The sequence below is a fragment of the Staurois parvus genome, unplaced genomic scaffold (assembly GCF_062004578.1).
Source record: "Staurois parvus isolate SC_StPar_1 unplaced genomic scaffold, SC_StPar_1.0 ptg000012l, whole genome shotgun sequence".
Taxonomy (NCBI): Eukaryota; Metazoa; Chordata; class Amphibia; order Anura; family Ranidae; genus Staurois; species Staurois parvus.
This window is the reverse complement of record NW_028317808.1, coordinates 763,744-787,109: the sequence shown is the minus strand read 5'-3', so window position 1 is coordinate 787,109 and position 23,366 is coordinate 763,744. Positions and strand designations below refer to the sequence as shown.

At 42.5% G+C, this 23,366-nt stretch overlaps 1 protein-coding gene across 1 annotated transcript in view; it reads left to right on the top strand.

The window, feature by feature from the left end:
* Positions 1-367: 367 nt before the first annotated feature.
* SHB (SH2 domain containing adaptor protein B) overlaps positions 368-23,366 on the top strand; it is a 342,168-nt gene continuing 319,169 nt past the window's right edge. The window contains exon 1 of the mRNA XM_089674562.1: positions 368-1,390. Coding sequence (XP_089530688.1) covers positions 776-1,390 — 615 coding nt within the window. The 5' untranslated portion in view covers positions 368-775. The remainder of the gene's footprint in view (positions 1,391-23,366) is intronic.

Here is a 23,366-nt window from a genome sequence, read left to right as displayed (position 1 = left end):
TGTAAATTGATGAAATGGTACTATCACCCGTACATGACAATATCAGAGACATCAGGTTGCTTCTTCTGCCTATAGCGCTCATCTCCCTGTGTATAGTAGAACTTTCCAAGCCTAGAAGGGAATGATCGTGTGTTGTCTGTGCACGGCCACCAATCAGCTTCCAGCTTTCAGTTTCAAGGCTTCATGGAAGCAGCCGGAGTATGCCGCTGATTGGTTGGTGTAGTCATCCAGCGGCATGTGTACAGTCCGGAGGTGTGAGTCCCGGAGCGCCCATCAGCCTTGTGTAGAAGGAGGAGGGGAGGTGGGAGGAGTCGGACGGGGAAAGGGCGGCTCAGTGTAGGTGGGCTCCGCCCCCCATCTCAGCGAGAGGTGATCGGTGTGTAGATTCTCCCAACACACAGCCTGAGAGCTGTCATAGTCCGGGCAAAGTGCGAGGAGCGCAGCCAGTGCCTGATCGCTGCCTTCCCTCCTTCCCGTATATACTGCAGGCGGCTCATCGCCGGGATCTGCCCGTCCAACAAGTGTGTGCCTGCTCCGGGATCCTGTACACGGCGTGGATCTCCCTGTCAGAGTGAATGGGAGAGGGGAAGGTGGCCGTCACCTGAGGGCTGTGTGTGATCGGACATCCAGGACCCCAGCACTGTAGATGGGGTGTCCGTGGAGTAGTGTCAGTCCTTGTTAGGAGCCCTAGGAAGTTTGTCCTGTACAAGTTCCATGTGATCCCAGTGCAGGCGATCAGCTCGTACGAAGGAGATCATACACGTCTCAAGCGATCATGGCCAAATGGTTGAAATACTTCAGCCTGGGGAACAACAATAACAACAAGACCAAGAGCCCCCCGCAACCCCCCAGACCGGACTACAAGAGGAACGGGGGCCCCGATCGCCCCTTCCAGCAGCCCCAGTACCACCATCATACGTCCCCCCTGCCCGGGCACTGCCGGGAGGAGAGCGATCTCATCAAAGCCTACCGGGCTCAGAAGGAGCGGGACTTCGAGGACCCCTACAACGGCCCCGGCTCGTCCCTCCGTAAGCTGCGGGCCATGTGCAGCGAGGAGCAGCAGGTGGAGGGGCGGAGGGGCAGCAACAGCCTCTTCCAGGAGCCCTACCCCGGATCCAGCACCAACACCACCTCGTCATCGTCCTCCTCGTCCTCCTCCCCGCACCTCTACCGCAGCAACAGCGAGAGGAGGCCGACCGGGGCCAGGCAACCGCAGCAGCAACCCGGGGGATACGTGGTGTCCCCCAAACACCGGCTCATCAAGATTGACAGCTGCGGCTGGACTGACAGCGGGGGCGGCACCGCGCACTCGGGGGGCACGGCGATCACCTGGAGCCCGGTGGTGGTCAGCACGGGGATGAGCAAGACCGAGGAGCACAGTAAGGACAAGGTAAGGCCACGGATCGCCTTCTTCCCTTCCTCTGTCTGTAGCTGGCACACGGCTGTCAGATCACCCGATCTCAGCACCTCTGCTGGGCCTGCACACCTCTCATTGGAATCATCGCATTGCTCTACCTGCCCCGGGGGATCTGCTTCTACCATATGTCATCTCACACCCTCATTCATCCCTCTCTCTAGCCCCGCCGGGATGTGCTAGTCCAGCACTGCTCCGGTTGTCATGGAGGAAACCTCGACCACAACAGCCTTTCTCAATGCTAAGGTTCCTCCAGAGCAGTCCTCATACAAGGTTCCTCCAGAGCAGTCCTTCTAATCCAGGGTTCCTCCAGAGCAGTCCTTCTAATCCAGGGTTCCTCCAGAGCAGTCCTTCTAATCCAGGGTTCCTCCAGAGCAGTCCTTCTAATCCAGGGTTCCTCCAGAGCAGTCCTTCTAATCCAGGGTTCCTCCAGAGCAGTCCTTCTCCTCTAGGGATCCTCCAGAGCAGCAGTCCTCATCCAGGGTTTCCCCAGAGCAGCAGTCCTTCTCATTCAGGGTTTCTCCAGAGCAGCAGTCCTTCTCATCCAGGGTTTCTCCAGAGCAGGAGTCCTTCTCATCCAGGGTTCCTCCAGAGCAGCAGTCCTTCTCATCCAGGGTTCCTCCAGAGCAGCAGTCCTTCTCATCCAGGGTTCCTCCAGAGCAGCAGTCCTTCTCATCCAGGGATCCTCCAGAGCAGCAGTCCTTCTCCTCTAGGGATCCTCCAGAGCAGCAGTCCTTCTCCTCTAGGGATCCTCCAGAGCAGCAGTCCTTCTCCTCTAGGGATCCTCCAGAGCAGCAGTCCTTCTCCTCTAGGGATCCTCCAGAGCAGCAGTCCTTCTCCTCTAGGGATCCTCCAGAGCAGCAGTCCTTCTCCTCTAGGGATCCTCCAGAGCAGCAGTCCTTCTCCTCTAGGGATCCTCCAGAGCAGCAGTCCTTCTCCTCTAGGGATCCTCCAGAGCAGCAGTCCTTCTCCTCTAGGGATCCTCCAGAGCAGCAGTCCTTCTCATCCAGGGATCCTCCAGAGCAGCAGTCCTTCTCATCTAGGGTTCCTCCAGAGCAGTCCTTCTCAACCTTAGGTTTCATCCAGAGCAGCCTTACTCATCCAGGGTTCCATGGAATCCTAGGGTTTCTCCACATCAGTCTTTCCCATTCAGGGTTCCTCCAGAGCAGCCTTTCTCAACCAGGATTATGTGGAATCCTATGGGTTCTCCAGAGGTTTCTGAGAGTTTCATTGAACAATGAGCAATTACTACCTTTTAGATAGAAAAAAATACACTGACTCCATTGATCTTTTAACTGTCTGTAAGGGGGGATTCTTCTCAATGACTACAAATGTAAGGAACATTCTTCCAAGCGACCAGACCACTTACGGAACCATGAGCTGTAGATAGAATAATTACTGGCAGGGGTTCCCTGAGACCGGAAAGTTATATTAGGGGTTCCTCATGAGGTTTCTTGAGCAATTACTGCCTTTTAGTTAAGTTACCACTGACAGCATTGATCTTTTAGCTATCTGTAAGGGGGTATTCTTCCCAATGACCCCAAGTGTAAGGAGTATTCTTCCAAATGATCAGACCACTAATTGAACTATGTGCTGGAATTAGATTAATTACTAGCAGGGGTTCCCTGAAACCAGAAAGTTTTTTCAAGGGTTCATCCAGAGGTTTCTAAGGGTTCTTTGAGCAATGAACAACTAATGCTGTTTGGATAAGTAACCACTGACAGCAGTGATCTTTTAGGTATCTTTAAGGGGAAATTCTTCCCAGTGACACCACATGTAAAGAGAATTCTTCTAAGTGACCAAATCACTAATGGAACCATGAGCTGTAGATAGATTAATTACTAGCAAGGGATTCCTGAGACCAGAAAATTATTTCAAGGGTTACTCCGTGTTAAAACAGTTGAGAAAGGCTGTTCCAGAGGTTATCAAGGGTTCCTTGGGCAATCATCAAATTATGACTATAGTTCCCAGTGGCCAACAATGTGGTTCCTGCTTCAACTGACCACTAATGAAGATACCATTTTCACAATGGCCACGAAAGTGAAGGAGAAATGGTCTCATTTTGACTACTAATGTAAGAGGCATAATTTCCAATGACCACCAAAGTGAGGAAGGGGGAACTCCTTCTACACACTTATGTTAGGGGCATATTTCCCAATTTCAACTCACCAGTAATGAAGAGGATCTTGTGACCAGTGACCACCAACGTGAGGGTTTTTTTCCTCTCTCTGACTACCAGTGTAAGGGACTTATTTCCCAGTGAGAACCAGATTAATGGGACTCTTCTTCCCTGACCACCAGTTAAGAAGCCCTTTTCTTAATGACTGCCCATGTGAGGGTGTTTTCCTCCAAATGACCACCAATGTAAGGGGCATTTATGTATTTAGGTATTCATGGTATAACAGCAATTTGCACAGCACTTTTGCACAGTGTAAATGGCATACATCCAATGATCACCAGTGTAATAGGATCTTTCTTCAGTTGACCACCAGTGTGGAAGTCCTCTTCTTAATGACCTCCAATGTGATGATGTTTTTTCCCATTCCAGCCACCCATGTAAGGGTACATTTCCCAATAGCCACAAATGTGGGACCCTTCTTCAACAGACTACAAGTGAAGAGACCATTTTCCCAATGACTACTTATATGAGAGTGTTTTTCTCCTATTGACCACAAATTAAAGGGGGACTTTTCCAATGACCAGTGTAAGGGGCATTTTTCTAAATGACCACCAATATAATGGGACCCTTCTTTAATGGACCACCAGCCAAGAGGCTGTTTTGACCAATGAGGGAGGTTTTCTCCTACTGACCTAAAATCTAAAGGGGTCTTTCTCTTTTGACCATCAGTATAAGAGCACACTTTTCTATCAACCATCAATGCTGTGGGACATTTCTCCATTGACAACCAAAGTGAGGAACACTACAATTTTCCCTTTTTTCCTAGGTACTATTGTTACTTATTATCCGTATGAGTTCATTATTAATACTGATAATAATTTGTCTGAATAGAGTAGTCTTAGATGTTGAATACATTAAGGATGCTTTATAGCGTATTCTCGGCTTACTGTTCACACCGATGTACAGTAAGCTGTAAATACAATACTTATTAGCAGGGTTTCCCAGTGTTAAAAAGGTTGAAAAAGGCTGGTCCAGACAATGCTTACAATGTCTCTGTGCCGTAAATCCCATTTTATTGTATTGGTTATACACTAGGATACAGATAGTTGAGCAGTGTTGTGTAATAGAGGAAATGCTACAGGAGTGTGACCTTAGCTGCTGGCACTGCTCCTGACTTTAGGCTGGATATCCTGGTTTCCCAGGGCAGAATTGGTTAAAGATCCCTTTATCTTTCTGTCCAACTGTGCAGTGAACCATGACCTTGTCTTCTGAGTACAAACAGGTGGCTTTGGCTCCCGTACATCTGTCACTTGCTATTTTGGTTCACAACTTTGCATTTATCATTTTCTCATGATTGGCCATACCCTAGAGTCATTTCACAAACTGACCTTTCGCTATTTACAAAATAATCATTAAGTTCTTTCTGCAGTCCCACTCATGCCTTCTTGCTTTTTGCGGTCATTGTTTATCATTTTCAGGAGAGCCATCCAAGAGGGCTGCTTGATGTCAGGCACCAGGACCTAGGTCCCAAGTGAGAGGTTTAGTGCCATGGACCTCAGTCTTGAACTTGGAGTCTTGTTTTTATTTAATCTCTAGAACTGAGTTTCTCAACAAGGGTTCCTCCAGAAGTTGCTGGGGGTTCCCTTAGCAAGTAGCAATTTCTGCTTCTCCAACAAGTAACTACTGATGTCAATGATCTTTTTTGCTTCCTGTAAAGGGATTCAATCCCAATGACCTCCCAGTGTAAGGAGAATTCTTCCCATTGACCACAAATGTAAGGAGCAGTCTTTTGAATGGACATCGCACTCTAGCACAGTGAGCTGTAGCTATAGTAATTATTAGCAGGGATTTTCTGAGACTTGTGAGTTCCTCTACATTCAAAAGGTTGACAAAGGCTGATCTGAAAAGTTGTCCGAAGAAAACAACTTAATTCTTTCTTATGTGATTAACTTGTGGAACGATGGGTTTCATCAGTCCCCATTTTGTACACTGTGGAAATATACATGAAATTGGGTGTCAAAATGCATTCATAAACTATCTTTAGTACGATTTCAGTGCATTGGACAGCCTATGCAAATGAATGGCCTGCCTGACATAACACAAGTAAATTGTGCCTTTATGTATAGCATAGAAGTGGACCTAACCTTAGGGAGATTTCACAGACTCAACAGAAAAAGTGAGAGGGTATCCATTGCGAGGGAAATCCCCTCTAAGGCTGCGTTCACACTGTTGCGAGAATCACCATCTGTAGCCAAAACATGCTGCTCTGTAGAGACACGTGGGACTGCCATTCATTCTTAATAACACCCCCACGCATCTCAGACTGCAGTTGCGTCTGGGCGACTGTGTTTTGATGCTTTGTTTTCTGCGGGAAATGCAGGTGCAATGAATGGGACGCTGTGCCCGCTCAAACGCCGGCCGCCAACCCACAACATGTGAACCTAGCCTTATGCTGGCCATACATGGATCGGAATTCGACTGATTTTTCATCCGAAAAGACCTAAGAATAATCGGCCGATTTTCGCTCTGTTAGTGGGTCAATGGCAGTGGCCGATTTTCGTGGTTCCTCCCCTTTTCGATGATCGTGCATGTTGGAAAATTTGTGAAAATCTACTGATTTTCGTCTCAATGCTGGTCAAATCGTACAATCGTTTTTCCGAAAAGAATATGTGCATGAGCTGTGACCTGGAAGGAACAGAAGTTTCATCTTTATATGGGGTGAACTTTATGACTTGGTCGGCCGATTTTTGAAATCATTGATGGCACCATCAGATTACCGACCGAACGTTTTCGCTTTTTGGATGAAAAATCGCTCAGAATTCGACACGTGTGGCCTGCATTAGACAATTGTCAAGGAAGCAAGTGTCCCCATTGGAAGATATCCCCTCTATTCCTGTTTTGGTGGAAACTCAAAATTTTGGTTTTACCCTCGCTTTTTTACCTGCTAACATTGGTGATCATGGCAATTAGAGAGAGTAATCTCCCGAACTGGTACACAGACAGCAATACAAATCTGACACTGCTACGAACCCCTTAGCAATCTACCTAAATAATAAAGTTTTGCTCTTTGTTATACTTTGAGGTCAGTTTGTGCTTTTACTTTTTATTTGTCCATACAATTATTGCCGACTGCTCTAGGCTGGTTACTATGACTAAATGATCCGTATTGTTGCATTCATAATTTTCCATGAACAGTAAAATATGGGTGGATTCTATTGTGTTTCTTGGTGCCTTCTGTATTCACACTCAGCTATTTCCCTAGGAGAAGTGCAGAACGGCCAGTTTGGTGTAGCTGCAGCATCATGTGCCTGATGGCTATTACAGCAACAAATGGTGCACATAGCATTTCACCCCTATTAACCTTTGGGAAGAATGGAAGGTCTGCTGAAATCAAGTTGTAACATAAAGAATGGCTTTTAAGCCTGACGGTATGTCGTTCTTGTATTACGATAAAGTATTAGCCACCAATGGGCTGATCCATTAATAAAGGTTTCAGCAATTTGTCAAAAGTGACATGTGGCAATAGAGTCGCTGCAGAAAGCCAGGAGAATTAAGGGCAACTCGAAAAGCTATTAGTCCCTTTTTATTGCATTGTTTGTTTTTTTTGTTTTATACCTCGGGGGGAGTCTTATTGTAGTATGAACTATGGACATGGCCCAGTGTCACTGAGTTTTGATCATGACAGCCTGTTATATATTTACAGTATTCCATTGTCCTGTCACAGTTCTCTATTCCTTATTTATACTTCTATGGTATAATCTGCTAGCATTAGCCTCCTAATCCCTACTACAAACATCAAATCTCTTATTGTCTTCTGTAAAGGGAGTGTGTTGGACATAGCAACCTGTCCGATTCTGCCTTTCATTTTTTAGGCTGATGTCAGATGGATGACTCTGTCACTAGTGATCCCGCCGCTGGCAATTTGTTGAAGTCGCCTTCCTTTGTCTCTATTGGGAGAATCGCCCATCTGACATTAGCCTAAAGCTGGCCATACACTATCGGAATTGAATTGAGCAGCTGATGGGGTTGACGATATTATGACTACATTGACAAGAAATTTCGAAGGAGCAGGATGCTAAATTTTTTTACCAAACAAATTAAATTCTTACTGTGAATGTGGTTTTTGTTTGGGGAAAAACATGCATGTTATCATGAACATGTTAATATATTCAAAATAAATCAGTTTAATACATCTGGGATTCCCTTCAATTTAATACATCTGGAATTCCCTTCAAGTAGCAGGTCTGGATAAAATTTTAAAGGCTTTCAAACAAAATTAGTTGACACAAAGATGGCAAGATTGAATGCTTTGGTGAAAAGCTTTTTTTTTTTTTTTTTTTAGAATTTCCATAGGGCTGAGCAAAAGTGTACTGCTATATACAGTACATGGTCAGCGCTGGCTAGAGAAATGACAGTTGATATATGTTTCATACTCTCGATTCTTGATGGACACGTTGATATCTGACAGATGCAAGTTGTTTTAAAGGAGGCTAACATATTTTTTTTTTTTTAGTTTGTTATAATTGCAGTCCTTTAAACCCAAGTCAAAAATCAAATTTAATGCTGTTCTTTCAGTTTTATAAGATGAGGCTCCAATAGGTTTTCCACCAATAACGACTCAGAAACATCTTATACAGTTGTATTGATGTACCGGTATATGTAGTACTATTATGTTTTGACTCCGTTGCTAAATACCTGGGCAACTGTCAGTTATACACACATAGATGCTCTGGGAAAAAAAAAGTAGCAAAAAAAAATAAATTATTACATAAATAAATTAAAACAAACAAACAAAAATATATATCATATAAAATTGCAAATCCAGACGTATTGTAATTGAATGTGCGTTTTCAATCTGCAGCGCTGTCATTTTCTGTAAAATGCAATATGGCTACCTGGAGGCATTCTGTACACAGATGGTGTACAGAGTGGCCCCCAGAAATATAATTTCCTGCTTGTGTGAGTGGCTCACTGATTTTCCCAGAAGTCTGCACTAAGATACAAATCAGATTTTGGACATCCCCTGCAAAATAAAAATTAGTTTTTGGTGAGATACTTCCAAAGGGAAATCACGTCTACAGGGATGCAGACCTTGCCAATTTTCTCACTGAGCCCTGCAGTTGCAGCAGCTGATTGGTAATTATACAACCACTCCCATACAGATTCACTCTGCACAGACAAACACCTATTTCTTCAGAATACCAAAAGGTAGGAATCTGTATTCAAAGTTTTTAAAATCCTTGCAATGTATATAGATCACGCAGAGGGGAATGTTTTTTTTCCTCAATAAAAGTAGAGTTACTCTACGCGGAGAGGGCCCCCCCCAAAGCACCTTGTCCCCATGTTGATGGGAACAAGGGCCTCTTCCTCACAACCCTGGCTGGTGGTTGTGGGGGTCTGCGGGTGGGGGACTTATCGGAAACTGGAAGCCCCCTTTAGCCCCCAGATCCCTGTCCTCCCCCCATGTGAATGAGTATGGGGTACATGGTACCGCTACCCATTCACAAAAAAAGAAAAAGTGTAGGCAACTTACTTTTTCAGGAAGAAGGGTCAGTATTGGCAGCCTCTCTGATTCTTTCATGACAGTTTCCATTTAACCAGTTAGCTTGCATAGTACACATGGTGGTATAATTATCAGCAAGGCGTGTTTATTCTCTGATGGATACAATCAGCATGTAACATTTGACTGGCTTCACACATTGCAACAAAACTGTTAAACCAGTAAACAATCTTAGTCCGAGGAACCCTGTACTGAGAATATCTGGAGTCTGCCTTCTGTCCACTACTTCTAAAGAAATGCAACTTGCCTGTCTGTCATGCTGATTTAATGGCGGCTGTACGTTTGGAGCCACAGATACTGTGTATAAATCTGGAATTTTCTGAAGTAATGAATTATTCCTTTCATTAGAGATGAAAAGTAAAACCTGTGTGCAATAAAGCCTACTACAATATATTTTGCCACTGGTAATGTAATCTAGTTTGAAAAGATGAAAAAAGGGTGGATTAAAAAAGAATAGAACTGCTTTCAATTTCTTAGTGTTACCATTGGGAAGATTTACTTTCACTTTTTTGCCTTGTTGATTGTTGTCACAAGTTCAGAATGCAAGGGAAATTCTATGGCATAGTCACTGAAACAGGAGTAGAGGGGACTTACCCTCATGCAGGGGCGGACTGACCATTTGGAAAGTCGGGCACTGCCCGAGGGCCCGGGGTTATTAGGGGGCCCCATGAGATGCCCCTGGTACCTTTTTCATAGGCTTTTTAGGGCAAGGACACAGGGACCCCATGATCCCCTATTGCCCGGGGCCCCATGAGTTGTCAGTCCGCCCCTGCCCTCATGAGAGCACGTTTTCAGTTGACTATTCTCAAAGGTGAGATTTCCCATCATTTCTTCCCACCTTCCTATTTTGGCTATGGTTTGTCATTGGAAGTTGGCAGGTATTAGTACATTTCTTGTGTGCTATCACCAAGCTTCTCCTTTCGATTTTGTTCACATTTCTGTGGAAAACAACGAAGGAGCAAAAGAGCCGTGAGTGCCAGTTTAGGCCTCGGGTGAGTATTGTAGCAAGTCTTGGTGCTCCAAGTCATGTAAACATTAGAAGATATGGAGGCTGGTTTAGTAAAGGAGTTGAGAATCCTTAATTAAAGTGAATCTTCACACAATTTACTATCTAGTCATGTGAAAAACAAATCTCCGTTTATTTATTTCATCCGCACAGTGTAGGATAATGGAAGTGAAACTTCACGCAGTTTATTGGATGAAGATTCTCAGCTCTTACTAAATCAGTCTTCTTATTCTCATGGTTTTCTGGGGGGGGGGGAGTTCTTGATTAGAAGGTGGTCTATGGTAGATAGGGCAGTGATCTAATGTTTATAAGCTCTTGGCAGACCCCAACAAAGGTTCAATCACTGCTGTTTCCCCTCTGGAGGTTCCTGCAACACAACTCACCCATCCTTCTCTGTAGGCCCAAATGACCATTCATGCTCAGGAATACATTGACAGGCCCAGATGCTTGAGAACAACTTGGTCAGATTGTATATCAAACTCTACTCCAGCTTCTGTGGCCATTTTTACACTTGCAGTATGCTTATTTTTCAAGAGTAACCACCATTCTGAAAGCAGCAGATGTCTTCCTAGTGATAAAATAAAAGACCTATGTTTACAGACAGCACTTTACTATCTTGATTTCTTCAATATATGGTAGCCTAATGGCCCATTTATGCCTGTGGGCACTTGTTATCATGTGCAGTGTTGCTCGCTTAATTGGGTCTGTGTTTATTGTGGTACCTGTACCTATTCATTTCCTATGGAACCTTAGCAACAACCCACACTACTGCACGTGCTTACATTATATATTGTGGTTTGTTAAAGCGGACCTTGCAGTGAAATTCAAATTAGTCCTCTTAATATTGTCCGGGTTCTTTGCCACTGCAAAAAATGCCTGATAATATGTCTAAAGTATACTTGTAAAGTAAAAAGTTAGATAGTTTTGCTTGTCTTATCTCTGTCGTCTGCCTGGCATGGCTAGGCGAATGTGGCGTCACACTCCTTCCAGCTGCAACCTGAGCAATACAGAACAGCTCATATCTCATGAGAAGATGCTCTTGCAATGGACTTGAATGTCTTCTCGTGAGTTTTTGCCTGCTTCACATTTCCCATGAATTTTTCTGGAAATATTCTGATGTCACACCCAGCGATGCAAAAGATGGAGGACAGTAAGTATAGAATCTAACTAGTTTTTTTATAGGTACATTTGACACATACCATCATCAGGTGATTTTTGCATAGGGAGGGGGCCTGGACAGTATTACTAGACCTTGCATTTTTTTTTTTTTTTTTTTTCAAAGTCCACTTTAAAGAGGAGCTTCAGTCACTTGTGCAAAAGTTAAAAGTCAGCAGCTACAAAAACTGTAGCTCCTAACATTTAATAAACAGACACTCGCCTGTCCAGGGTTCCAGCGCTGTCCTCACCCGGGCCGGTTCTTCACCAGACTTCGGGTCCCCGGCGCCAGCATCTTAACTGTAGGCAGCTGGCTGCGACTGCTTGCGGCTTCACAGTTGGATTCCCACTGCGCATGTACAAGCCTTGCTGCGCTTTGTGAATGGCCCCACTGCCTTCTGGGCCGGAACCCACTACCCCCACCCCCCCAAATACAATTTTTCTTCCAGATGTAGAAGGGGGGGAATGAGGAAGAGTAGAACTTTTCCTTTTGGGTGAAGTTTCACTTTAACTTGGCTTACTGCATGGATGTGCATTTGGGCCAGTTAAAGTGGAACTTTATCCATAACAACTTGATGAAAAACAATGTTCTTTAGCAATAAAAACACATATTCCACATTAAAAATTATGCTACAAAAAATATTGTGTGCTGTAAATTGCCTCCAGCATTGCTCTTGTTTCTTCTTTCTGGAGGCTGCCATTTTGATGAAGCCCAGAGCCCCTGAACAGCAGTAAGTCTTTAGGCTGTCAGCAAATCGACCTTTACATTTTCGGCAGAGTGCCTAAAAAGTCAAGAGCAACTGAGCATGTGCAGAGCATGGTGAGACAGTTTATCACTGGATTTTAAATAGTTTAGGCACTTATTTTTAATGTTTTACATAGCTATACCTGAAAAAGGGGCAAACCTGAAGAGATCTAGCAGGACTTAATTTTCTTAAAGTTCCACTTTAAAAATGAATGTTTGCAAACTAAAAAAAAAAAAAAAGCATACACAACACGTGCAACATACACACAAAGGCGTGAAAATAGCCAGTTCCTGATCTTCAGAAGCCAAATCAAAGAACTTTAAGACTATAGAACAAAATATGGTATAGTAAACGAAGAAATTGGTAAACCATATGTACAGTCAATATAACATTGAATGGCTCATGGAATTAGCCTTTGGCCTAAATCCACGTCTTTGTAAATTGTATATCCAGAGACAGTACGTTGTGCTATTCCTGACCTGGCTTAGGTGTTCTTTAAATAAATACATAACCACGAGACAGATTTTGAAATTTATATGTGTATTTGACAGATGGTTTAACTTTTATAAAAACACATGCTTTTTTTTTTGGTCACATGTGACCTGCAGGGTTTGCACAGAAGATTAACACTGGTTTGGCAATATTTCAACCAATAAAATGGACCTTCACTCCTCCTCTTATAAAACTGCCAAAGCTGTCTTCAAGGAGTTAGGCAAACAAGTACACTTACATATAATATTGCCCCGATCACGCACCACCATTTAAAAAAAAAAAAATAACGTCATTGGCAGCCGGCTTCTTCTTCCTGGTTCCCTAGACTGGCCTTGATGACATTATGGCAGATATGAGATCCAATGCAGCTTTTTATTCTTCAGTAGGTGTGTCAATGAGATCTGGAGCGACTTGTTATTGGAAAATGACAAGCGGCGCCAGATATTGTATGACAAATATTCGAGAGCAGGCAAGATAACCCTTGAAGGAACTGGTGGCATGGCCTTCTCGGGGGTCATCTGTGAGGCTGGGGCTACCAGTGACAGTCACCAGCTCTTCATGGAAACCAGGAACAATCATAAAAATTATTTACTGTGACTCGCAAGAAAAAGGACAGGTGCCGCTCAAGACTCCTTTTCTTGCATGACAGACCTTTAGGAGTACCGACAAGAAACAGAGCTTGTCCCAGCTTAAAACATCCAGTAGTGAAAGACAGTCCTAAAAGTCGCACATCACAACAAAACCCTGTGAGGAGGTGTATGACAGCCTCACCCTGGGCTCCAACCAAATAACCAAAAATTATTTAAGTAATAATAGACTTTAAGATGATTTATTATTGGCATACAGAGCTGCATTTTCCAGGTTTTTTGGTGTTGGGTGAGGAATGTCCACTTTAACCACTGAATGTTTTCCACATGTCCTGCCTTTAGTTTTGTGTTACAAATTTCTGAGTGTGCTTCCATTCCCATAGTATTTACCTGAGATAAGAGGCGTGTTGATAAAAACCCAGTGACTCAACAGAGGTAGAGGTGGCTTTGGGCTCTCATTATCAGAGAGACATGTACTGTATATTGTATATGTACCTACAGTTTAAAGAGAACAGCTAAGTTGTATGATGTAGTGGCCTGTGGTTGTTCTGAAATGATTTTCATTTTGAACAGTTGAAATGCTTGAAGATAGTATATCTTCACTTTTTCCTCCCCCTCCTACCTCAAACCCGCCCTCTCCCCCATCCTGTGGCAACTCACTGGGGCTTTTCTCCCCCACAGCAACTGTCACTTGTAAAATTTGCAGGGCTCTACCCACACAGCCGTGTTGTTCATTCACAGAGTTCTATGAATGAAAAAAGTAAAAGTCCTGGAATGTGTTAGTGGACTTCTGTATTAGCTGCCTCTGTATGAATACATTTTAAGAATCATGACTGTGTGCATGACCATTTCTACTTATATTCTTGAGTGGCATGCGAAAGCCTTCTTATGAACCAGTGTTGCCCATAAAAGCATTGATGAATGAGGTTGACCAGTTGTGTAATTTATTCATGCACTTGAGAGACAGATGATACCCTCTTATGGTCAGCCTGAAACTTGAAGTCGAACACCTTCCAATTTGTGGCACATTGACCTTTACATCCGTGATTTATGAACTATCTTGATGTGGGGGGGACCAAGTTTGGCCCCTGACATCACCGAAGGGCCATATTCATTATCAGAGACACCAGACACATAACAGGATATCGTAAAAGACTATGGGCATGATACAAGAGCTGGTCAGAGACTGTGGACATAATACAGGAGGTGGTCAGAGATTGCGGACATGATACAATACAAGAGATGGTCAGATACTATGCACATGATACAGGAGATGGTCAGACACTACGGACATGATACAGGAGATGGTCAGACACTACGGACATGATACAGGAGATGGTCAGACACTACGGACATGATACAAGAGATGGTCAGACTCTACGGACATGATGCAGGAGATGGTCAGACACTACGGACATGATACAGGAGATGGTCAGACTCTACGGACATGATGCAGGAGATGGTCAGACACTACGGACATGATACAGGAGATGGTCAGACACTACGGACATGATACAAGAGATGGTCAGACTCTACGGACATGATACAGGAGATGGTCAGACACTACGGACATGATGCAGGAGATGGTCAGACACTACGGACATGATGCAGGAGATGGTCAGACACTACGGACATGATGCAGGAGATGGTCAGACACTACGGACATGATGCAGGAGATGGTCCGACACTACGGACATGATACAGGAGATGGTCCGACACTACGGACATGATACAGGAGATGGTCAGACACTACGGACATGATACAAGAGATGGTCAGACTCTACGGACATGATACAGGAGATGGTCAGACACTACGGACATGATGCAGGAGATGGTCAGACACTACGGACATGATGCAGGAGATGGTCAGACACTACGGACATGATGAAGGAGATGGTCAGACACTACGGACATGATGCAGGAGATGGTCAGACACTACGGACATGATACAGGATGAATAGGGTTCCCACCTCATCCCTTTAAAACCAAACACGTTAATTACACAGGTTCTGAGGCTAATTTGATGCAGAAAAGGCACTAAGTGAGTTTAATTACAGAAAAGAAAAAAAAATTCCTGCAGAAGACTGGATGTAGCAAATGTGGATGAATCTTCATGAATCTTTGCAGACCATTTGGTGATGCAGTGCTGTGCCCGTAGGGGGCTGGGGTAGCCCAAGAAGGCACTATAAAATAACAAAAAGAAAGGGGCGCTCCACCCAACGCATTACCTCGATACAAACTTTATTAATACAAAATGAAGATATATACTCACAAACGTCAAATGAACACAGGCATATCATGTCCTACATGCAAGAGGATGTTCAAATAATGGCTGACTCGTTTCGAGGGGAGATCCCCTCTTCCTCAGAGCCTGAAACGGGTCAGCCATTATTTGAACATCCTCTTGCATGCGGGACTCGCGTATCACTGTAGACCATGAACTTATGTCAAACATGATATGCCTGTGTTCATTTGAAGTTTGTAAGTATATATCTGCATTTTTTTTATTAATAAAGTTTGTATTGAGGATTAATGTGCTAGGTTGGTGCGCACTTTTCTTTTTGGTATTTTATAGTGAGTTTAATTACCACCTTATTCAGCCACAGAATGTGTTGAAATAATGTGTTTGGATTTAAAGGGATGAGGTGGCAACCCTACTAATGAGCAACCTGTCTTAGGACTCATGCACACAGGGTGTCTGTTCGTGAGCTGCTTAAAGAACATGCTAAAAGCTGCGTATTGCATGCGCATTTAGGCATGTATAGCGTTGAGCGTTAATGCGTCCTATTAAGGTATTCTAAACCATTAGAATGTTTCCAGCTGGTTTCCTAGAATCCTGGTTAATTCAGGTTTTCTACTTGTAATAATGATCTGAATATCTGTGAAACTAGCAGATAGTGTTTTTTATGATCTGAGAATATATCTTTTTACGATGTATCTGTGCAAGGTTGTGCTGAACTGGTTAAACCTGGAGGAAATTGCTGCAGTACAATGGCCTATGTTGGGTGTTTATTGCAGCACCTGGTTCTTGATGTTGAGGAGCAGGAATGTCTCACTTCATTGTGAAAGCTTGCTCTATTCCGCTGGCTAGGCTTGCAGAGCTCTCTGTATACAGCTTCTGTGTATAGTAACAGCAGCCCTGCTAGAAGAATATTTATTTGTTTCTCACCTGCCTGTGTCTGGTGTCGGGAAGCCAGCAAGTCCCAGGAACAGGGGGCGCTCACGAATTGCTATCCCCGATCTTACGCCAGGATGATGCAGCAGTGCCCAGCAGGCGTGTTTTGGAGCACAAATGAGATTTTGAAATCCAGTGACGTTTTTATCTTTTAACCACATCAATTTACTTGGCATGTTATTACCCATAGAAGAACCCTCCACTGTGTCATATTTACTAGATCAATGACTTCCACTCTTCAAAAGGCATTTCTTTCCTATGATTAGGTTAGGGCTGCAAATGTTTAATCCGGTGGGTAACAACAAGGGTTATAATGCAAGAGCAGTAATCTTCACATTGTGGGGTTTTTTTGTTTTTTTATTTTTTGTAGCAAAAAATTCTTCTAGCATACGAAGATTGTTTCTTACCTCTTGTGTGCGGAGCTGTATTCAGCTGGAAGCTATCCTCATCTCATACTGTTCACGTTCCTGGCAGATCTACTCTGTATAAGCTATGGGAAGCCCAAGGGCTGCCTTGGTTACTTTGCGCATGTGCTTAAAGTCCCATTCATTCATTTGGGCTGTGTGATTGACAACCTCTCCTTTGGAATGCATTGGATTTTTTTCTGTGCACAGGTTTCCTTTTAGGCTCAATGCACGCTGGCTTTAAAAAAAAAACATTGCTCCTTAGGCAGGCCATTATACAATTTCTTGAGATTTTTGGGTTAGATTTACCAAAAACCATATAATAGGAGGTCAAACCTAACAACACTTTCAATTGTATCCAATTAAGCAGGCTCTTGCACTACAGGGTTGAAGGTAAATCTAAAGGAAATTGGGCAGAAATTGCACACTGGATGTTTTTGCAGCGGCTGTTTTTGGCTCTTATAAAATCAATAAATAATTAACCGCGCTCTAATATTACCGTGCCAATGCTATATATTATATAATACCAAAGCAATACCACTAATTCATATATGCTGTGATATTATCATTTTATCAATTTATCAACTAGATTACCTAAATTAATCTTCTTATATTATCCTAGTGCTTAATAAAACTTAAAAATAAAAAGTGTGTGATTTAATCCACTGATGATATTTATACAATGTGATTATCTCTTTAAAAATCTATAAATTCATGAAATTCACTGTGCAAGTGTGAAAATCAACTGAATATTAATAAATAAAAAATAAAATTATATAAATTCTTATGATCCAATGTGCTAGTAGTGCAAAACCAGCAATAAATTATATATATTTAGTGAAAAATAAAATACTAAAGATAATTAAAAAATAATAAATCAATTCATAAAGTTCAGCAGCAAAAAATGTGCAAAAAAAGGAAAAATGTGCAAAAAAGTTTCAGCGATCTAATACATTGATTTTTGACTCCAGTGGCTCACAAGTTCATCTTAATAATATTTGTTTTTGGCTTTTGATGTTCTTTTTCTACAGCCAGTAAACCCCCCAGCATGTTATCCTATGTGTCCATGCGCACATAGACTGTAATCAACATTTTTTTGGCTGGGGCGTTTTTTGGCTGGAAAAAAAATTCAAGGACTAGTGGGTTTCTATCGGAGTTTTTTAGCTGTAAAAATGCTCTAACACTGAAAAACGCAGCAAACCGGCATTTTTAAAATACATTTTTTGGTCAAAAAAATGCAAACGCAGGAAAATGTGGCAAAATGTCACTAAACGCTAATGCAAAAACTCTAAAAAAGCTGAAAAACTTCCATTTTAACGGGCCTTTACACAGCTAATGTTACCAGCGTTATCAAAATGTCCAGTGTGCATGAGGACTGAGGCTCAATGCATGCTGGCTTTAAAAAAAACACTTCTCCTTAGTCCTCATGCATACTGGATGTTTTTACAGCGGCTGTTTTTGGCTTTTGATGTTTTTTTTTCTACAGCCAGTAAACCCCCCAGCATGTTATCCTATGTGTCCATGTACACATAGACTGCAATCAGCTTTTTTTGGCAGGGATGTTTTTTGGCTGGAAAAAAACCCACGAGTAGTGGGTTTCTAGAGGAATTTTTTAGCTGTACAAAATGCTCTAACGTGGTAAAATGCAGCAAACTGACGTTTTTGGACTTTTTTTGAGCAAAAAAAATAATTTGGGGGGTAAAAAACATGAAAAAACACCATTAAACACTAATGCAAAAAGGCTTTACACATCTAATGTTACCAGCGTTATTAAAACACCCAGTTTGCATAGAGCCTAAGGAGTTTAGCATTTTGCCTGTAGAAGCAACTGTTATCCTATGTGTCCATGCACATTAGGTAGTCTAGAGGCGCTTTTTAAGCTCACTGTTTAGAGGCTGAAAAAAACCCCGTCTTTTATGTGTTTTTGAGAACGTTTTTGTGGCAGAAAAAAAAACTAAGCCCTGGTTCACACTGATGCAGTGCGGAATTCGCAGCGTTTGTCAGTGCGAATTCTGCACCGCATCAGAATCGCACCCCGTTCATGCGAACCGCTGTGGGTGTATATGTTAAGTTAACATCACCCCGAAAGCGGTCCGCAAAACGCAGTGCAATGTGCAGAATCGGATCGCATAGGTGTGCATACCCATGGGATCCGGGTCCTGCACATTTTTGGTGCGGGTGCAGTGCGGTGCTATTATTGCCATACAAAATGTAATGTAAAATATGTGATTTGCACAGGAATACGGTGCGGTTCCTGTGCGAATCGCATGCGGTTTACCGCACCGCATATATGTGAACCCAAGCTAAACGCTAAATTAGCGGGGTTTTTTTTCTTCTGCCAAGAGCACTGGTATATTTTTTTTAAACAATTATACATGGAGCCTTAAAATAAAGAATTCTGAGGTTTTGCTTTTTTTTTTTTTTGTTTATTTTTTTTGTTAGCAAATTTTTCTTAAATAAGCTCTTATTTTTATTTAAATGCGCTTATACAGTGCTGACAATTTACTCAGTGCTTTACATATTGTACATTCACATCAGTCCCTGCCCTCAGGAAGCTTACAATTTAAAGCTGACCATATACAGTTTTTTTTTTTTTTCGTTCAGCCAGTGGATCAAACAAAAAATAATGTCAATTCCTCCATACACACAAATGAGGTGGGCAGAGGACACCCCTGCCAGGACATTGTATTCTGACAACGCGATTCACTGCTGTCAGAATACACTAACCAGTGGCTGCAGCTGTTTGGCCTCAGCCACTGATCTATGAAAACATTTCCAACGTTATTATTATACAGGATTTATATGGCGCCAACAGTTTGCGCAGCACTTTACAAAATGATGGTAGACATTCTAGTTACAATACAATTTGGTACAAGAGGAAACAGAGGGCCCTGCTCGTTAGAGCTTACAATTAAGGCCTCATGCTCAATGAACCTTTTTAAATTGGTAAGGGGCATCTGGCGGTTTTTGGTTTTTTTTTTTTTTTTTTCTGCCTCTAAATACTCCTGCGTGTTAGCCTATATAGGCATTTAGAGAGGTTTCGAGGCAGAAATAAAACTTCGCTGCCAGCGCGTCCAGGAGCAGCAGAGACAGTTCAGTTTAATTAAGAAGAAAATTCTATTTAAGCATGTATTCTTAAAGCAGATTATAGATTATGCGATTTTCTTTCCTTCTATCACAGTTGGAAGAAAAGAAAGTTGCTAAATTCCCCCATCAACACATGTACATGAGCAGCTGCTAAACTTGAGTTTGACATTTTTTTGCCAAAGCTCCAAATCTCAACTCCATAAAAGCCTATGGGTCCATGTACACATAGGCTCTTACCAGAGTTTAGGAGCTGCTGTGTTTTAGGTGAGGTTAAACCTCCCTCTCCTGAACGTGAAAGAATCGTGTTCAGGATGGGAACGTTTTGACCACTGACTGCGGAAAAAGGCAAAATGCAGCAAAACGTGGCAATCGAAGTACCGCATTTTGCCGTGATTTGCGTTTCCAAGCAGCAGGTGGTCAGAGTAGGCTTGTGTATATGAAGCCTTAGTGTTTATGGGGGAATCTGTCCTGCAGCACTATTGTGTTCTTCCAACAGAGAGCCTTCTTTGCTGGAAGAACACAGTTATTACTGCTAATCATGGATGGATCGACTTGGGTACAACCAGCCTGTCCATAGGCATCCTTGCTGAATCGGCTGAGATTCGATCTATCTATGGCCGGCCTAACTGACACAAGTACTTTCTTTTGCTCTGTCTCTTCCAGATCTCTAAATTCCTTTTTTATTTGTATGGGAACACGTAGCCACTCACTCCCAAGATGAACCAAGGACTATGGAGTAAAGGATTTTTAGGCACATAGAATGGTGCACATGACTACAACTAACATGAATTGCTCCTTCCAAACAGAAGTGAGAGGGAAACTGAGCAGTTTGGGGGTTCACAGAGGACATTACAAGGAGGCAGTAAAACTATTTTATGAAAAATAGATTACAGGGTCATTAACCACTTGACCTCCAGAGGATTTACCCCCTTCCTGACTAGGCCATTTTTTGCAATATGATGCTGCATTAATTTAACTGACAATTACGTGGTCATCCAATGCTGTACCCAAATGAAATTTATATCCTTTTTTATTTTTTCACAAATAGAGCTTTCTTTCTGTGGTATTTGATCATCTCTGTGGTTTTTATTTTTTGTGCTATAAACAAAAAAACTGACAAAAAAAACAAACAATATTTTTTACTTTTTGCTATAAAACATATCCAGTAAAAAAATTTAAAAAAATCAAATTTCTTCATAAATTTAGGCTAAATGTATTCTGCTACATGTCTTTTGCTAAAAAAAAATCCCGATAAGTGTATATTAATTGGTTTACGTGATATAATGTCTACAAATGACGATATATATACTGGAATTTTTTTTTTTTTTATACTAGTAATGGCTGTGATCAGCAACTTATAGCGGGACTGCGGCAGGCACTCTGACACTGGGTGGGAACTGACTAACTGCCACTGACATCCCAATGACACTTAATTCAGTGATCAGTGCTAATAAAAAAGCACTGAAACTACTAATGACACTGGGCAGGAAGGGGTTAACATCTGGGGGCGCCCAGAGGGTTAACTGTATGCTGTTTTACATGATGTGCTGTGTGTGTTTTACTAGGGAAACATGCTGCTTTGTATTTCTTTGTTGTGCAGAGAAATACAAAGCAGCATGTCCTTGCTGGCAGGAGTGAGACCTGTGTTATATACACACAGGTCTCTCCTCTGTCAACTTTGCTTGATGATCGCCGGGTACTGGCAGGGAATCTCTGGCTGGGGCCCAGTGATTGACATCCCTAGCCGCCAGTGGCAGCGCAGGTAGGGCAGCACACGAATGCGCCCCCTACCCGAGAATGCAAATCACGTGTATTTATATACAATGATTTTGCGCAGCCCTGTAGCAGTACTTCCACTTTAGGGCGGTGGGCAGGCGGTTAAGTAGTGGATGTGTATGGAATATTTTTGGAGAAAAAAAAAATGTATACTCCAGTGACCCTTTAACCCATTTGAGAAAGAGGGTTAGGCAGTAGCAGCCTCCATATATTTTAAGTACAGGAAACAAAGAAACAAATCAAAATCTATTCCTATGTTTAAGACAATCTTTGTCTGCAGTGGGTAAGTATTAATGTGTTTTCCTTTTTTCCTGCCTATGGCAAAGCTAAGACATTTCAGTGCTAACCCACTTAAGTGATGGAATCCATTACGATTTATCACTCATGTCAAAACAGCTTTCATGACGTTGCTTTTTCCCCTGACAGTGAAATGGTATCTTAAGCTGAAATAGACATTCTGACCTAATGAAAAGCAACCAATTAAACGCGGTTGCTTTCATCTGCTTCTTTGCAAATTACTTAGCTTGACATGAGTGCTGTTATTCCGGGTCAGTGAAAAAAAAAAAAAAAGAAGCCTCTAAATCCATCCAGAGGTTGCGAATATTATGTTTATAAGCGGTTACCAGGAACAGGTTGGAAAGGAACACTGCCCAGTAGAATGTTTCTTGTCCCATCCAAGAGTATTTCCTGTTGAACTCCTCCCTTTTGGCTTGGTTTCAGCTCCAGCTATACTGCTACACAGTACAATATTTAAATTACTTTTTTTTTTCTAGTAGATTGCATTTTAATTGGAATAACATTTGTAACTCTAATTTTCTCTTTCTACTTTAGATTTTTTTTTTTTTAATCAGATGCGCCTTTTACTTGCCTATAGACTTTTTAGCAGATGTGCTTTTAGGCAACTTTTGGAAGTAAGGCTGTGTACATCTTAGCATTGGTGCAAGCAGCAGTTTGGTATGCTTTATAAATGTTGCACCCAGGATACTGCATCCGAAATATGCTAAATGGTTAGCACTTCCGCCTGGCAGTATTAGGGTCGTTGGTTCGAATCCCAACCACGGCTCCTCCTGCCTGGAGTTTGCATGTTCTCCCTGTGCCTGCGTGGGTTTCCTACGGGTACTCCAAAAAGACATGCTGGTAGGTTAATTGGCTCCTGTCTAAGTTGGCCCTAGTATGTGTATGTATGAATGTAAGTTAGGGACCTTAGATTGTACTGTGTATAGAACACAACCGGCTCTGAGGAAGCGTTACAACCTCAAAACGCGTCAGCCACCAGCTATCCAGAGGCTCACAGTCCCCCACCAGACCACCCACAGGGGTTCCTGAACCACTCTGCATCCCTTGCGACATGCTTCCCATTTTAATCTGATTTTACATTTCTTTGTATTTTACTATTTATTAATAAATTCCATGTTTAAGGTAATGCACTAGGCTTGTGCGCCCTCTTTGTTTTCTATATACTCCTAAATTGTAAGCTCCAAGGAGCAGGGCCCTCTAATCCCTCTTGTATTGAACTGTATTGTTGCTGTATTGTTCCCCACTGTAATGTAAAGCGCTGAGCAAACCGTTGGCGCTATATAAATCCTGTATAATAATAACATATACAGTTCTCTTTGGATTTCCCTGGTCTGTTGAGGGCAGCAAGGCCTGTATTTCTCTCACTCGTGGGGATTCTAATATTGTGGAGTCCACAGTTCAGCGCAGGAGCACATGCATTCGATTGCTTCATTCTACTTTAGATTGTACGCCCCTTGAGGGTTAGGGACTGATGTGAATGTACAATATATATGTAAAGCGCTGCGTAAATGGACGGTGCTATATAAGTACCTGAAATAAATAATAAAT